Source organism: Taeniopygia guttata, chromosome 8, assembly GCF_048771995.1.
Source record: "Taeniopygia guttata chromosome 8, bTaeGut7.mat, whole genome shotgun sequence".
NCBI lineage: Eukaryota > Metazoa > Chordata > Aves > Passeriformes > Estrildidae > Taeniopygia > Taeniopygia guttata.
Window position 1 is genome coordinate 31,651,198 of NC_133033.1, and position 17,139 is coordinate 31,668,336.

Here is a 17,139-nt window from a genome sequence, read left to right on the forward strand (position 1 = left end):
TTCTTTGAGGCCAGAATTGAATCTGCAGATTTTCACTGAGTGCCTACAGGGGCAAGAGCCTCTTGGAAGTCAGCAAATGTATGTCCAGCATGAGGGGCTGGGACAGAGAAAATAATAAGGAATACTAATACTAAGGAAAATCTCAGTGAGAAAAGATAATTCTCGAACTCTCCTGACAGGTTTTTTTTTGGTCCTTTTGGCATTACAGGGTCTAGTCTCCTCTGAGAGCTGCTGACAACACAACTCAGTTGGAGCTCAGACGTGGGGGAAAAGAAGAAGGACCACCTTCATTCAAGCATCACACAGCTCCACTGGTTTGGCCTCTACATCCAGCTGGGTGTGCAGTGGCTGGGGGAGTGAGACAGAGAGGGAGCATGCTGAGTCTCTGCCCCTATTGACCATGCAGTGATCCCCGTGGACACATAACCCTGCCCAGAGGGCTCTAAAATAATGTGTGATGGATGCCTGTGGTACCCTTGGAATCTGTTGTGCTCACTGGGATGATTCAAGGGCACAATAACATTTTTTCTCAACCCCAGGATCCTGATCCAGATCCACGCCCTAAGAAGAACAAGGCAAAGCACTGGCAAATACCAAGGACAAAACTTGGTCTGTGCCGGATGCCCAAACCACCTTGAGGTGGGAGCCTCCCTGCCTGGGGAGCTCTCTCCTGGCATGGCCTGGACGTTTGACTTCTCTCTCTGTCCTCCTTCCAGCTCAGCGAGGAAGGGGAAAATCCCTGCTCCTCCTGCCCTGACCTGTGCTTTTCCCAATGGTTTGTACTTCACAGCAGCATGGGTGTGTGATAAAGGATATCCTTTCCCAGCTTCATCAAGAGCAAAGAAAATATAATATATATTTATATATATATTATATATATATGTATATAGATATAATTAAGTTTAAATATTTGCAGAGAGATCACGACTACCTCGACCTTGCTAAAAGAAGTCTGTACAGCAGAGAGGGGTGAATAGTGACAAAGACAGACGCCCAGGAGCCAGGCCAGGACCAAACATCCATGGCAGCACCTGGGCTCTCGGCGTGGATGGCCCCTGGCCCAGCGTGCGGCTGAAGCGGCACCAGAGCCCGGCCCGGCTGGAGGGAGCAGCGATGGGGCGGGGGCCGCACGCCCGCCCTCCTGGGCCCCTGGGTGGGCTGGAGCCACCGCTGTGCCGCTGTGCCTCCATCCCCTGCCCGGCTCTCCCTCAGCTCCTGCCCTCGCCGTCGCCGCGGCCCCGCTGCTGCCCCTCGGCTCCCACGGCGCTGCCTGACCCGGACAGGCCCCTCATGGCGCCGCTACTGGTTCTCCTCGGCCGCCGGGTCGCGGCACGTACACTCGTCCTGGTCGCAGTCAGCAGCAAACGGGATCACCTGGGGGACAAAGGGACAGCTCAGCCTCCGCCTGCAACACCCCTGTGCCCCCTCTCGCCTCCCTGCTGGACGGGCGTGCTGGGCCGTGCTCTCACCTTGGCGCTGCCAGGCTCGGCGCTCACCGAGGAATGGGCTCTGGTACAGCCTGCCCCCAGATCAGCTTTGTTCTTAGCCTTTTCCTTTTTGTTAACGCGCTTCCAATTTTGCAGCCAATGGTCGGGTTGAATCTTGTGCCCCAAATGTCAAACCCTGGGAAGAAGTGTCTGCTAATGGGTGTAAGACATTCAGACTAGGCCTGGCAGTGGTGAGGCACCTCCAGATTAAAGTTTTACTTTGGTCTATTAGTTTTAAAGTTTTACTTTTTACTATTGGAAAGCCCCCTTTATCCACATGTAAATCTGTGGACCTGTCAAGTACTCCTGACTCTTCCAGCAAAACATGAAGATAACAGCCTTGTCTGCAGCTCTCAGAGGAACTCAGCCAAGCTCTCAACTGCAAAGCTGACCTCCACACCCCCAACATAACAGCCAAGGTAGGCACAGCATCCTTGTGCATTGTGGATTAAGGAAAGCCAGGCTGGATGAGCAGGAACAGCCTTCCATGGGGCAGGCAGTGGGTTCATCCAGGGCCACTCAGAAGCTGTGCAGCTTTGAGACACCCCGTGCAGGTTGGGAGGCTCATTTCACATTATTTTCTCTACAACAACTGCAGGTGACCGAGCAAGCCTGTGTCCCCTTAGCTGGTGGTAGCAAAGAAAGGAGGGAGGGCATACACTGAGCATCTGACTCCTTGTTGTCAGTGGCCTGGTAATGAGCCATTGGAGCCGAGAAAACAGTTTTCTTCAGAGGTTTTATACACACCAGGCTCAGAGCCAGGAGGTTTTTTTTTCTTACTGTGAAAACATTTGATTTTTCACAGACTGGATCAGCAAAGGAAGGGCTGGAGTGCTTTGGGGATTTTTTGATGTTTAAACCCTGTATTTCTCTGTCTGCCTTAACAGGGATGTGCTGGAGGCTTGTTGAGCGAAAGATCTGGGACCTGTGGAGGATGTAAGCTGGGTCTGGGTCTCCTGAGATCCATGGGACTGAACCCCCCCACACTTTTTACTGTGAACCCATCCTTTATTTTGGCCATGCCTTGCTCCGAGATGTCATGATGTTGTTGTTGTGGGGATTTCACTCATCACTTGGGTGTAAAGCCTCTTCTTTCCTATCTCAAGTGGATCTTCCCAGGATTTTATTTTTCCTTTTCTCTGTGTATGTATGCGTGATGAAAGGAGAAATGATTCAAGCTCCACAACAAAGATGAGAAGATCCAAATTCACATATTTTTGCAGTGAGAAATTATTTCATGCCCTGTGATTTGTTTTGCTGTTGGATATGATTAGGAAGAATGGGCTGTGAGTGCTGGATAGCAAGTTAGGTGGGAGGGAAGATTGTGATGGGAGACAAAGAAGGGTATGTGCAACCCCAATGCCAAGTTGCTCCCTCTATACTATTCTTCCCTCCTTTTCTCTTCAGAGAGGGAGGAAAACATCACTTGTAGCAGATGCCAGTGGAGCATACCAAAAATCCCCTGAGACAGCTCAATTACACAAGGTGACTTCTGACTCACCATGTCTAGCACTATGTCCTATGGAAGTCATTTCTTTGGGACACATTTCCCAAAACAAGAGGAAATCTCATGAACCTCAGTGGAAGCTGGGCTGAGGTTTCAATCACACTGGCCTGAGTCCAAACCCCACTCTTAATCAGTGCGTAGATGTCCATCAGCTTCAGCTGGCTTTGGTTTAAAATCGTGCGTTTGTTCTCCGTTCATGGGAGAATTATATTGCAGGCTTGGTTCCACAGCCAGCAGAGCCAAAGAACATAGCTAGCAGTCACCCCTGAATCCATAGATCCCGGCCAAGGCCTCGGGAGGTGCTCTCTTACCTTCCTGGAGGACAGCGTGGAGGAGCAGCAGTCCCCGCCGTCGTACTGGCAGTACGCCCGGTTGTTGATGGTGTCACACCAGCCGTCTGCTTGGAAGGGCTAAGGCAGAGGAAGAAGGCTTTGTGAAACGTTGTTCAAAAGCAGAAGGCTGTCCCCAAAAAGTAGAGGTCCCAGATCCTCAGCAAGGCCCAGTTCCACCATACACAACCCCCTCTTCAAAGCCAAAGGGCACCATATATCCCAGCTGGTGTGGATGGAGCAGCTGGTGTTCCAAGGGCAGCAGCTAGAGGATCGTGGAATTGTGTCAGAAGTGTTAAATGGCATGAGCAGCCACTCAGAAAACCAGTTTATTGTTGTTTAGTTACATGAGTCATCTGATCAGAGAAGAAGCAACCGGGGCTGCGAGGCAGCCAGCGATGGCTGAGGAGCTGTCCCGTGCAGCGGCTGCCACCAGCGCCGTGCACAGGAAGCACTCACAAGGAGGCATCAGGAGCGGTCAGCAGCCAAGGTTTATTTATCACAGATCCACCCCAGCACTGCCAAGCAGCCACTGAACTAGCTACAGGATGGAGAAGCCATTTCTTCATAGAGTGATTAGTAATGAAATGCTTCTTTCACTTTGGGCTCTGTGATTGTACTTACTGGCCCAGCAGCCATGGCTGACCTCCAGGAGGTTTTCCATCAGAATCTTGGAATCATTGGATGGTTTTGATTGGAAGGAGCCTTAAAGACCATCTCATTCCAACACCCCTGCCATGGGCAGGGACATCTTCCACTAGACCAGGTGTCCAAACCCTGTCCAATCTGGTCTTGGACATTTCCAGGGATGGGGCAGCCACAATTGCTCTGGACAACCTGTGTCTGTGTCCCACCACCCTCAGAGTCAAACATTTCCCCTTAATACCTAGTCTAAACCCACTCTCTTTCAGTTTAAAGCCACTACGCCTTATCCTATCACTCCATGCCCTTGCCAAAAGTCCATCCCTGACTCTTGTGTAGCCCTTTTTAGTCCTGGAAGGTGGTTTAAGGTCTCCCCAGAGTCTTCAGACTGAAGAGGACTCTTGGTGGAAACCTGACTATCCTGTTGCTCATGGAAGCAGCTGACCCATTTCATTGGATCTGGTTGGCCCCAAACAATAGCGAAAATCCCAGAAATGCCCAGACTCAGCCTTTGATGATGGACACTCACATGTAGCACCCTTAAACTGAATGAGAGCCTGCTGAAAAATGTCACTGCACCACAATAGCCCTGCACCCGCTGTGCCAAAGCCAACATGTGGGCCTGGTGATAATACCAGTAATTCACATGAAAAAAACATGCCAAAACCAGAGAACCCATGTGGCTTTTGGTCCTTGTGACTCAAAAGGAACAGAAATGGGCTCAACACATGCTAATAACACTTTAGGAAGTAGCTGCAGAGATTATGGCAAACCACCAAGTCTGGTCTCTGCTATCAGTAGCACAGGCCACAGGCCAACTTCAGGCAGCCACAGAGAAATCGAATTAGCCTGAAAGATTTTGGAAGAGCAGAAGAAAGAGCACACCTTCCTACAGCTGGGAAATTGAGGCACAGACGAATTAGGTAGCTCACAGAAACAAGAAGGGATTTGACTCCAATCATTGCTGTCACAAACCACATCCAGAGGAGACCAGGCTACAATTTCTTCAAGGCAACAGTGTTAAACACTCCTCTTCTACTAAAAGCATCAGGTGGGTCTTAAATGATTGTGATCAAAGAAGGTTTCATGTACTCGAAGCAGCTTTGAGCACTGGGAGAGCCAGGGCAGGGATGCTGGGGCTGGCAGGTGCCAGGATGCAGTTGGGACTGGCCAGGGCCGCTGGCAGGGGAAGGCTCTTCTGGGTGTGATTTGCATTTGCAGCCTTCCACGCGGTGGAGTTTTTCCTTGAGCTTTGCTCCATGTGTCATGACTCACTGGCAAAACAACAGCCGTCGCTTTGGTAGTTTCCATACAATTATGGGGAGGTTTGCCCATCCCGGCTGCACAGGTCTGAAATGATTTCCAGAGCTTGCGTGCAAGGTGGGGGGAGGACAGAGGCAGGGACGGGATGGGGAAGGAGAGGCTCCCAGTCTCTCACTACACCTATCGGGGCTAACTGCCCCCTCCTCTCACCCAGCCAGAGCCCGTACCCCACCCTAAACAAATACAGGCTCCTATGGCAACACTGGTTGGGGAAACTTAACAACTCATGCTCCAAATTACATTGGAAAAACACATGAAGGGAAAATAAAAAATGACTAATTGGACTTGAGGCTCAGGAGAGCCAGGCACACGGTTTGGGGATTTCTGTCCCTGCTCCTTGCCTAGTGTTTGGAGAACACGGTGACTCCTGTGCCTTACTGAGAATCTCCACATGGCTTTGTCTTGGCAAGCAAAAAGAACACAGTGAGCTGCTGGTTATCCTCGAGGGCACAGGAGCCCTTGTACCTGCATCAGTCTCATTTTGGCCTTGCAGGAATCATGGAAAGGGAGGACACAGGCAATGCAATCTACTAAGGGCAGGCAATGCAAGAGAGCAGACCCCATACAGAGTCTGTTCAGCCTGTGCTTGAGATGTGTGGCTCCACAGAAAGCAGTGCCAGTGGTGGGAAAAGGCACTTTGCTCACATCTGCAACTCACAAAAACACCTGATGGTGTTTTAAGATGCTGTCAAGAAAAAGGAAAACACCAATGCCCAGCTGTGCCACATGGAGGTGATGGATGTGATCCAGGGAAATGGTCAGCTGGGTCTCAGCTGCCAGAATACGCATCCTCCAGTGGGTAGAGGGGGGCGGTGGGCTGGTTGAAATGTCTCTTCTAAAGCGGGAAAAAATGAAGGAGGTAATTGCAGCAGCCGCTCGACGCTGCGCTGAGTGGTGGGGAGCTGCTGGGCCAGGCGGCGTGCCACCGAGGCAGCCAGGGAGACGGGCTGTGTCAGCGGCTCCACTGCTCGGCCATCCATCTTCCTTGTTTGTTCAGACAGGAGCTGCAGCGGGGCGTGTGTCAGCACGTGGAGGTGCAGCATCTGGCACTGCCGGGCCGGAGCCCTGCGCTGCCGGCACAAAAATAGTAACGGCAAATCAAGTGCTTGGCAATTTAAATAGGCTAAAAAAACACTGCCTCTCAAAGCTGGGAGCAGGCATAGATGAAAAGAGAAAAAAAAATTGAAGGGGAAAAAGAATGAAAGAGGGAAAAATATTGCAGGCGAAGGAAGGATGCGAGAAAGGACTGGTTAGATCCCAGTGCATCCCAGCCAGAAGCATCTCCGAGTGCTCAGTGGTGGAGTTTCATTCAAGAGTGCTGAGAGATGTCACAAAGGGAGCAGTGCCTGTGCACAGTATTTTTCCACAGCCCTTGAAGAGTCCCCAGGCTGGCTCAATCCCTGGGGCTGTTATCCTGCCCAGCAGGGAGTCCTCAGTGGCTTCAGTGAGGCAGGCAGGGTCCAGGCATTTTTCTTCAGATCCACCTTACACAGTGTAATTCAATGTGAAAGACCACTGAAGGGTGCAACAGGTGAGGGAAAGGTGGGTCATGAAGACTCAATCACAGATCACATCAGTGCTGAACATATTTCAGTGCTGCATTGCTGGTTTTTGATATGCATTATTTTCCAGGAATGCAGGATTTGCTCTGGTTGAGCACACCTGAAGACCCAGCACCTTGCTTTTGGCCATGCCCCATTCCAGATACTTTAGAGGAAGGTGGAAAAAAGAAAATAAAAAAACAAAAAACCAAAATCAACATTCACCTGGCCAACTGTGTAACTGAGGAGCTGAAAGACTCCCCTGATCTGCCACTGAGATGGAAAGTGCTTGTCATTGCTATCTGTACACAGCCATTGAAAAGCTGGATTCCAGACTCAGGGAGTCAAGTCCAGCCTTAAGAGGCAAAATGCTTTCTCCCAGACTGGTCCTGGGCTTTGTGACTCTGCTGATCCATCCAAGGAGGGTGCACAGTTTGCTTTCATGGAGCTTCTAAATCAGCATGAATTTTGCAGTCCTTTCATTTTTCCCTTTGGGAATTGGTATTCTGGGCATCAAGCTCAGACCATTTGCATGCTAATTCAACCATGTGGCTGAGAAGATGCATGTGCTTTTGCCCTCCTCAGCTGTCACTTTGAAAGCAGCCCTAGAGAAACAGGGGTACCATCATTTGGGCAGGCACCAGCCCTGGAAAAGCTGCTGCTGCCCTCAGACTCATGCCTTGTGCATCAGCCTCACCACTGGTAATTCTGCTCCTGGGACGGATGAGTCACTTAGTGGTGGGAAGATGAGTTGGAAACCCCATCCCTTTGGTGGCAGGGGGATGTCAGCCCAAACCAGGCTTCACAGAACCACAGGACATGAACCTGAGTTGCCCCAGGGCTGGAGAGTGCTGCAGCTGCAGGGATCTTAGGCATGCAAGAGAAGCTGTGTCCCAGGTGAAGGTGTTGCCCGTAGCAAGGAGGAACAGGCAGGATGTGTGGGGAAAGGAAAGTATGGGCAGGCTGCAGTAGCCCTTGGAGAGGCACAGGGCAGCTTCTCCCTGCCGGATATCTCCCCTTCCTCTCCACCTCAGTCACTAGCAAGATCTTTCCAAAAGCTCTGGGAGGTCCCTGTGAGGACTTGAATAGTGCCCAAAGCCTTGTTAAACATCTGGTTCACTTAAAGCCCCAATACATCCCCCACCCCAGCTTGGGTCCCTGAAAATTCCCCCTCCCATCCCTGTCCCAATCCCTCCAACATCCTTCCAAACCACTGTTCTCCTGCAGAAAACTGTCAGTCCTTAAGGGCAGAGATGTGACAGGAGCTGACTAAAGTGATGCTACAGCACCGTGTCCCCAGGACACATCCCTTTCCTTACACACATTCATGCTGGTGAGGCAGAGAGCCCGGTCATTCTTGGCTCTCCCTGCTTGCCCAGGGAAGTTGACTGGGAATGCAGACTGTGGGAGGAAATGACAATGTTCATTGTTTGGATTAAATATTTTTCTTGGCCCTCTTTCTGTTGCAGTGTCTTTTATTTTATTTTTCCTCCCCCCCTTGACACCCCAAGCACATTCACTTTCCTTCTCTCTTTTTGGAGGCTCTTTGGCACAAGAAGGAAATCAGCTCTGAAAAACAGAGAGGGACAGAGAGGGAACAGGTCTGGCTTATGCTCAGAAAGTTTTTGGGATGCTTTTGTGCCCTAAGCTCACTCCGAACAGTGAGTAAGGTTTACCTGGCCCATTGTAAAGAGGGAAGCAGGGTGAGCACTACCCAGAGGAAGAGACCTCTAGAAATTTGGAAACAGGAACCTGGGACCAAGTGGCCTGAAGAAGAGGAAAAAAAATCCCACAGACTTAATGCTTCATTGTCCAGTTTCTGTCCCCTGAGCTATCCCTCTGCTCCTTTTGAACTGTGGCATCTGTCCCTTGGAGGTACTTGCCTGTTGCATGGCTTGTTGGACAAATCATGGACCTGCCCCATCACCTCAGACACAGACAGAAAGCAAAATACAGAAAATCCAACTCCTTCTGAGCCTGCTGGTGAACCTGAGCCACTCATCAGCTAAACATGCAGATTGTTTATACCACATCTCAGGTCTCCAGAAATATCTGTTCCAGCCCCAATGTCTTCTTCCCAAGTCTCCCTACAGAAACAGAGGCTCGCTGCTTGAGAACATTCTCTATGTACCTGAATGAACACTTCAGGGAAGAGGTGATAGGCTGGAGGGGTGTGATGTCCTGCTGTCTCATTTCAGCTCATGGACCATCACTGGTACTGCCATACCACCTCCCAGCAGTCTTGGTGTGGAGCTCTAGGTGTTCTTCAGGACACTGGGGTCCCCTGGTCACGGGTTTCCTGCAAACAGCTGGGCCCATTTGAAGCGGTCTGTGCTGAGGTTGTGCAGGATTGGTGTCTGTAAGGGGGATGCAGTGAACAGAGGCTCCAAGGGCTGCTGTCAGTGGCCATCCTGGGAGAGCAGGTCCTTGCCTTCACGGTGCCTGAAAGTGCTTCTCTGTCCCAGGCCAGGATTTGGCTTGGACACACTTCTGCTGCAGAAGTGAACATGTGGCATTTTGGACCCCTGGGTGAGGATGTGTTTCATTATCCCTCTGCACTGTGCTGCTCAGAGGCCTCATGTCTCAGCAGAGAGCCATCTGGAAAGGTCTTTGCACAGTCCAAGGACAAGAGGGAAGAAAGGGATGAAATGCTGGTGTAGATCACCATATCACAGCAGATCTTTGCTTCCATCAAAACATCCATGTCTATGATCTATTTATGGTGAGTTCCTCAGCCATGTCCTTTTTGCACCCTGATCTCAGTGCTAACAGAAGAACAGGGAGAGAGGAGCAGAGGAAGTTGCTGTGTGTCAATAGTGCTCCTGGCAAGCATGGTGGCTCACCAATTCACAGGGACACCCCTGGGACACACAAGAGAAGGCAGGACTTCCCGTGCCATGAGCACCAGCCTGCCATCCTGCCCTCAGTGGCTTGCCTGCTGCATGGATTAGAGCCCTCAGTGGCTCTCCTGCCAAGCCATTTGTGCAAAATATGTTACAGGATAGAACGGGTTATGGAAAACAAGCCTTGAAAACCACAAGGGCCTCCTGACCCACTTGTATCTGATTTCTGCCAAGTTCTTGTTACAGATCTTAAACAGAAAGAAAAACAATGTACAAGGGATGAAGGAGCTGAAGGGGAATGAATATTCGTGTTGGAAGAGCAGTTGGCTGGGTTATGCTTGGGGATGTTTATTATCAGAAACGACTCATTGATTTTTATTTCAGCGGGTGCTTTCAGTGGTTTTCCACTCCGTCTGTACCACTGGCTGCACGACTGTGACTGCTGGGAGGGGGAAAAGTGGGACGTGGATAGGGATGAGGGGAAGGCACCTGAACTGGAGAGGGCAGAGAGGCAGCCATAGGTCAGCACATCCCAAGTGCAGGGCTGCTGGCACAATGTGGCTGGGGAGGCTGAGGCTGCTCACACCTCCTTGGGGCTCCGCCACTATTGCTGGGTGCTGGAGCCCTACCCATGCCAAAAGACCCTCCATTTTTTGGGGTCCTCTGAGCCTGACCCTGCAGGTAGGGGAGGGGCACCTCTCCCTTGTCTTTGCACCATGTGCTTTGTCTCTTATGATTCTGCTACAATCACACTCTATGTGTGTGCAGGGGAAAGAGATCTTCTCACTGTTTAGGAAAAGCACACCTCAGCTGAGATTTTTAGAAGAGGAATAGATTTCTTTGGGATCATTCCCTGGAAGGCTATATCCCATGCTGAGCAGCCCACACTGCCCATGCCAAAAGCAGCATGAAAATGTACCCAGCAGGTATGTAAAGAGCTCCCCATCTTGCCTTCCACCTCAGCAGCATGAAGGGCTTTGCCTTCACCAGTCAGAGGTCAGGTCTGATGCAGAAATCACCACTACCTGTAGTCCTTGCTCCTCATGCTCCCCCACCATCTATACAAGCTGCATTAAACAGAGTGGGAGGTACAGCACTGCCTGGTCCAAGAGAAAAGAAAGATGTGTGAATCATGAGAGGGTGACAAAATTCTGGCCACGCTGCTGTAGTTGCTCTAGAGAGATTTCTTGGTGCAGCTGGGTTGCCTGTAGTCCTTATTGCCTTAAGCCTCAGAAGTACAGAAGACAATCTTTCCTGGAGCAGTTTCCTGTGTTGAGTTTTGCCATGATACAAAATGTGAGACCCACAAGTCTGGGATGAGTGAGAACCAAGGGTCTCCAGCCCCAGTGGTACTGAGGAGCAGAGGCAGCTGCAGCCCTGTTACAGTGCTGTCTCAGGGAACAAGTCCTACCCAGTCTCCCATCACGTGAAAGAACAGCAGATTTTAGGTGACACTTCCCACCATCCTTATTGCATATGCCTTCCAGAGGGTTAATTCTGACTGAGAAATGCTGGACAGAAGCCACAGGTGTGCCAAGTGAGGGTTTTGTGCATGCTGGTGGGAAGAGCTAAGGCTCCTTCAGGGTCCTTCACTACCTGTTGGATCAAGAGACTCAGGAAGAACTTGCAACCACAAATACACTTCAATCCCTATTTAATAATTTCCATTGTAATACCTCAGGAAAACCACAAAACAGAGAACAGATTAATGTTTTATGACTGTGATAACATGACCAGCAACACGAGAGGGCAGCGAGACCTCGTCCTCATGCAGGGGAGACCTGAGAAATTCCCAGCAGCTCATGCTCACAAGTGTTCTGCTCTCTGCCCATCTTCATCCAGAGCATGAGGCAGAGACCTCAAGTCAAAGTCCACTCCAATTAACCCTTTGCTACCTGCACATAATGACATGAAGCTGGAGGTGAGAAGGAGGCCAGCATGTTGCACAACGTGTTGGCTGCCCAAAAAAACCTGCCCAAGTTCACTCTGGTCACTGCAAGAGCAGCCTCGCTTTCCCTGAGTGCATTTGAGCAGGACACTGGTGGTTACCCTGTCCTGTGAGCAACACTGGGTAAACACAATGATGATGAAATAAGTGAACTTTTGCACCTAAACCACATCTACAATGTGGTGGGAGACAAATGGTGAACGTGCAGGGCATTGCACAGACGAGGAGGTGCTCTATAGCAGCTATGCTCATGCACAGACTGCTTTGGACTATGGCAGGAACAGTCCAAGGGAGCAACCTGGATCTCTGTACATGCTGTCTCTTCCTCTGAAGTCAACAGTCTCACTTGCTTTTGAGCACAGGAGGATGATACATCAGAGGTGATCACCTTGGGATGGCTTTGGAGAACATGACCCAGATGCTGCAAACACCTCCCTCACAGCAAGTAAAACACACCACCAGGACCAAAACCATCTCCTCCCAACCCACAGTGGAGAGGAGGGGTTTTTCTCCTCCTCCACTCGCCTCTCCTGACAGCCCCAAGCCCCCTCCCTTGGTGCCGCCATCTGTTTTTCTACTGATGGCAGGGGACGAGATGTTCCGCTGGCCCTCGAAAGGCAAAGCGCGCTCAGCGCTAACTCGAATTCCTGACGGGCTCCTGGAAGGGTTTGCATCCCTCCTGCTTCCCTCCCTCCCTGACGTACGTGCCTCGCTGCTCCGGCACTGGGGAACTTGGCAGGGCACAGCAAGAGAGCGGGAGGCAGATGGATGACCAGATTAACGGAAAGAGAAGGGAGGTGGGGAGAGGAGCGAGAGGGATGAGCAGGCAGGCTGATCCACCGCCAGCATGGGATAAAGATGTGTTCCCTCTTCAGGGAGGGAGGGAGAGTCCCTGTAATGCCATTGCACGGTGACCTGGACTTTCCAATGCGAGGCAGAGCTCCAGATGGAGCTGGGAAGGTTGAGCCTTGGCTACTGCTCCCATGCCCCGGCCTGAAGTGACTCCACCAGAGAGAGACAGTACGAGCTGCCAGGTGGCCTGGATTTCTGCTGTGTAGGGTTGCTCCCCTCACTGTGGCATCCAGAAGAGAAAACTTCCAGATCCAACACACACTTGGCAGTCGGTGGAGAGACAATGGAATCTCCAAGGGGTGACTCAGACCTGAGGTGACATGGACAGTCCACTGGAACAGCATTTCACTGCCCAATGATGGCAGAGTCTGGGCTCTTAAAGGAGGTGTCTCCACTGAAGGGCTTCTATGAAATGAGAGGGAACCTGGGACTGATATGACCCATGGACATGGCAAATGAAGCTGAATCATGTGTGTGAGGGGGGGCTACCATGCAGTGAGGACAGAGTACAGGTTATATTCTTTCTCTACCCTGCTCCTGCTGTGATGCCTCCATACCCACAAGAACCTCTGAAAACTGCAGAGTTCTTCACAAGGAGGAGGGCAGAGAGGAATAGGAATGTGGATGGAAGTGAGCACAGATGAGACAGAAACAACATTCAGAGTATTCTGTAGTCAAATGGGGAGACTGGTGACATCTCCCTGCCAATGCCAAGCAGCAGCTCCCAGAGCAATACTTTGAAGCACTTTCACTAAGAGTTACTCTTTACAGTGACACAATGACTACCATGAAACTCATGTGGGGAAAAAGAAGTTACTCTAGGAAAATTTGGATTATTGGTCCAACCTTAACAGCTTGCAGCACCATAGGAGGAAACACATGGAAAAGAATAAACCAAGACATGTATGAGAAGTGAGGAGAAGGAAAACGGGGATGAGGAGGAGGCTGGGAGCTGTATCAAAAAGGAGAGCATAAGGGTGAAAGAAACTATCTGAGGATGAATCTTCATTAGTGCTACAGTGAGTGACTGTGACCTTAAGAATAGGTCTGCCCTGGTGAAACTGCTAACAAGGAAGAAGGCACTGTTCCACAGAGGAGGATCAGGATATCTAACAAATAGTTAGATGACCTGAAGGACTAGAGAGAGAAACAAGATGACATTCTCTTGTATAAAATTGAAGGCAAGCTCTTGTACTGGTAGCAAAACATCTGCTGTTAGCTTGGTGCTCATCAGCTGGAAACAAAGGAGGAAGAGAAAGATCTGGGTGTACTTGTTGACCTCAGGATATCTGAACTGCCAGACTGATGCAACTGCAGAAACAACAGATATAGTCCTGTGTCCCATCAAAAGAGACATTTCCAGCACAAGGAAGCTTTATGCAGGGCTTTGGTGAGACCTCGGGAGGAAGAGTATGTACTGACTGCTTGGTCATTCCTGATGAAACAATAATTGAAAGCAGAAAAAGCATTTAAAAGTCTACAAGGGTGATGAAGAACATGGAATCTCTCCATCTTCTGGTGGGACATAGCAAGATTTTGGCTTGATTAATCTCCTGTGTGCCAAGAGTCCTGCCTGGGACTGCTTTCTAAGAGTAAAGGAGGGTGACAAGCACATAGGAACAGAAAGAGCTCATGCTGGCTGTGAGCATGTTTGTGTGGTTGATGAGAGCACAGTGACTTACACCGGGACTTCAGGTAGTCAGTGTGTCTCTTTCACACAAACACACACACACACAAGCTGGCATTTTTCATCATTCCTTATGGGATCTCTCACTGAACACACAGAGCCAAGGGAAGCACAGGAGCCACAGAGGAGGAAACACGAGGGTCAGTCTGGTGTACCTGAGCCTAAGGGAGAGGCCTCACAGTTGTGGCAGCTTTATGTTACCTGAGCTGCACAGGAAGGGAAGAAGAAACACCTCACACTCCACTGGCTTCTTTTTTGAAAGGACCTACTCCCAGAGAGCACAAGAAATTCTCCCTTGCTACCAGAACCACCACAGAGACAATCACTCAACCATCTGGTCTGCTCTTCCACTTAAGCCATCCCATTTCAAACACATTACCCCAGGTTTGTGCTAAAAGATGTGGTTTAGAAGACACAGAACTCCCAAAATGTCAGAGGATCACTAACTTCAGGTACTCAATCACCAAACACCTCTCAGGCACACAGCACCTCATTCCCCTACTCTTTCTGACTGTGTCTTGCAGTAGACATGCACAACACAGCATAAAATTTGGGAAATAATTGCTGCACCTTCTGTAGACCATGAGGTTTCCTTCCTGGGGACGTGCCCCCTGCAACATTGCCCTTTCCCCCACACTCCAGTCGACAAAGAGCTGAGCTCAGCAGAACAAGCAAGGAAAAGCAATCATTCGCATTGAAATGAGCACAAGAAAAAAAATACAATCAGCAAACCCCAAAGCTATTTTTGGTGTGCAAACGCCATTTACATTTTCCTTTTTGGTAAAAATCCTAAATTTTCAGCATACAACATTCCAAAATTTCCCCCCTTTTTCCTTTTATCCTCAATCATAATAACAACTAGTGTTTGACAAAGACTGCCTATTTTTAATTTCCTTTGTGAACTGACTCCAGGCTGCCTATGATTTTCTCCTGCCTGGTCATTATTCAAAGCTAAATGAGTGGCTAACCAATTTCTGCAAGGAATTCTTTGTCTGCAGATTCTTCAGAAGCAGTTTGTTTTGCATATACAAGGCTGGAAATCCTGATTGTTTGATTTGGACAGGTGAGTCACACAGGGCTTTTCTGGACCTGTGTTACTCTAGAACTGCGGTTCTGGTTAGAGAAATATTCCAGCTTGGAGTCAGCTCAGGCTTTTGGGGGATACCCCTTGCCAGTGAAATCCTTTTGCTAGAATATTCTGCCTGAGCTGGCCAAAAAGAAGCAGGCAAGGAAGGAAATGGGTTATTGTGCAGCTCTTGCTCCCCAGCACCATCCTGGCTGTGAGGACTCTACCCAAGGATGCTTCCTCTGCTATCTCCACTCATCCAGCAAGCCTTGGCCCAGCTTGAAGCAAACATAAGGGCAAAGTTGTCTGGTGTGTGCTGGAGCAGGTCTTCACTGCCAGGAGCTCTCCTGCAAGGAGCAGGCAGCTTGTGCTGGGGACAGGGAGGGCTTACCTCGCACGACTGGATGCAGTGAATGACAGAGGGGTCGGGATACCACCGCAGCCTGCCCGTGCACACGATGTTCTGGGAGAGAAGGGAAAAAGCAGCACTTAGGTGAGGTGGATGAGGCAGGGAAACAGCCAGCAGTGCTTTCTGGAGCTAGAGGGTCCCCTGCAGCACTGCCTTACTCACTGTGGGGCAGAACAGCACTGACACCCCCAGGACCCTCTTGGCACCTTTTGAGACCCTGCAAACCCAGGGTAGCTGCAGCCAGGAACCCACAGACCAGGGCACACTGTTCAAGGCAGAGGCCAGATATACACACACACGTGTCTGTGTGTATATGGAGATGTATATTGGTTGGAGCTGCTGATCTTGGAAGTCTTTTTACAGCCTTAGTGATTCTATGTTTCTATATTGATACAAAACTGGAAGAAGACAAAGGGAAAGGACAAGGACTACCTGAGAAATGGGTTTGGCTGGCAGTGTCACCATAATGTCTGACTTGGCCGGGAGCTGCTGCTGCCGGGGGTAAGTCACAAAGGCTGGAATCTACCATCATCTCTCTGTGTGATGCTGAATTCACCAGCTGGTCACCACTCAGTGCCTAGAATGGGCTCAATGATCCCTGCTCAGGCTCTGAAAACTGCATCCTGGGAGGACTCATCTCCCCAGACCTGACTTGAAGTAGATACACCAGACTCACGGTCACTCTGAGGTTCTCAGTGGTATTTACAAACTCAGCTGTTGCAGCCAGATGGACACAAGAGTGAGATGCGAAGGGCTCGGTTTCCCAGCCCTGGAACACACCGCCCTGCTCATTTAGCTGGGGTTTGTGGGGAACACTCATGATTACACAGGGGGAAGAAAAGCCCCACCGCACATGCAATTTCCTCCTTGTAAAGCTCAGGCAGGCTTTGAAATCTGAGGCCCCATAAAACAGCATCTGGCCTGTGAAAGTGTCCTAGGATGCCCTTCACAGCAAGGGAATTGCACAGAGGGATAGGTGTGTTTTCTCCCAGCCTCTTTTGATACGTTCAGTGGCAGGAAGAATGGCTCCAGCATTCCCAGGTGGCACAGCAGCCAGGGATGGGACAGCTCTGCCCACACAGAGCAGCTGCAGGTCCTTCTGCAGCATCTTTGGTCAAGACTGTGATGAGGCTGGAGCAGGATGAGGTCCTGGCCCTCCTTGGCCAGCACAGGGAGAGCAGTCCCAGAGAGCCAGCCTAATGGGGCAAAGACTGGGGAATTCCTGAGCCCACCAATTCCTGCTCAGCCAAGAGCATGTGTGCATCCCAACCCCACGGAGTTGCTTCGTAAGAGGTTGTTGTGCAACTCAGATGCCATTTTAGCATACTCAGATTAGTATACTCTATTCCAGGCTGGGAAATAAGGGCAGCGAGACAAACCTGCTCAGCTGTGGGATGCAATGAATCAGAGCTGAAAGCAAAACAGGACTGTGCCTTCTGAGTGGCCTCTGCAGTTCCTGGTGTTGTTTGCCCCATCCTCCCCATCTCATAGAGCATGGCAGCTCC

The 17,139-nt window shown here is 50.3% G+C and overlaps 2 protein-coding genes across 3 annotated transcripts in view; one reads left to right on the plus strand and one right to left on the minus strand.

Annotated features, from left to right (window-relative positions):
* Window positions 1–1,718, plus strand: part of ASTN1 (astrotactin 1) — a 62,155-nt gene extending 60,437 nt beyond the window's left edge. For both annotated transcript variants that reach the window (XR_003961741.4, XM_030279556.4), the window contains one exon: window positions 209–1,718. Coding sequence is in view for 1 of the 2 variants with exons in the window: in XM_030279556.4 (XP_030135416.4) it covers window positions 209–215 (7 nt within the window). In the remaining variant the exon portion in view is untranslated. The remainder of the gene's footprint in view (window positions 1–208) is intronic.
* Window positions 765–17,139, minus strand: part of PAPPA2 (pappalysin 2) — an 86,811-nt gene continuing 70,436 nt past the window's right edge. Inside the window, exons 20-22 of the mRNA XM_072932978.1 lie at window positions 15,617–15,688; window positions 3,306–3,404; window positions 765–1,374 (exon numbers count right to left, since the gene is read on the minus strand). Of these exons, the coding sequence (XP_072789079.1) occupies window positions 1,300–1,374; window positions 3,306–3,404; window positions 15,617–15,688 (246 nt within the window). The 3' untranslated portion in view covers window positions 765–1,299. The remainder of the gene's footprint in view (window positions 1,375–3,305; window positions 3,405–15,616; window positions 15,689–17,139) is intronic.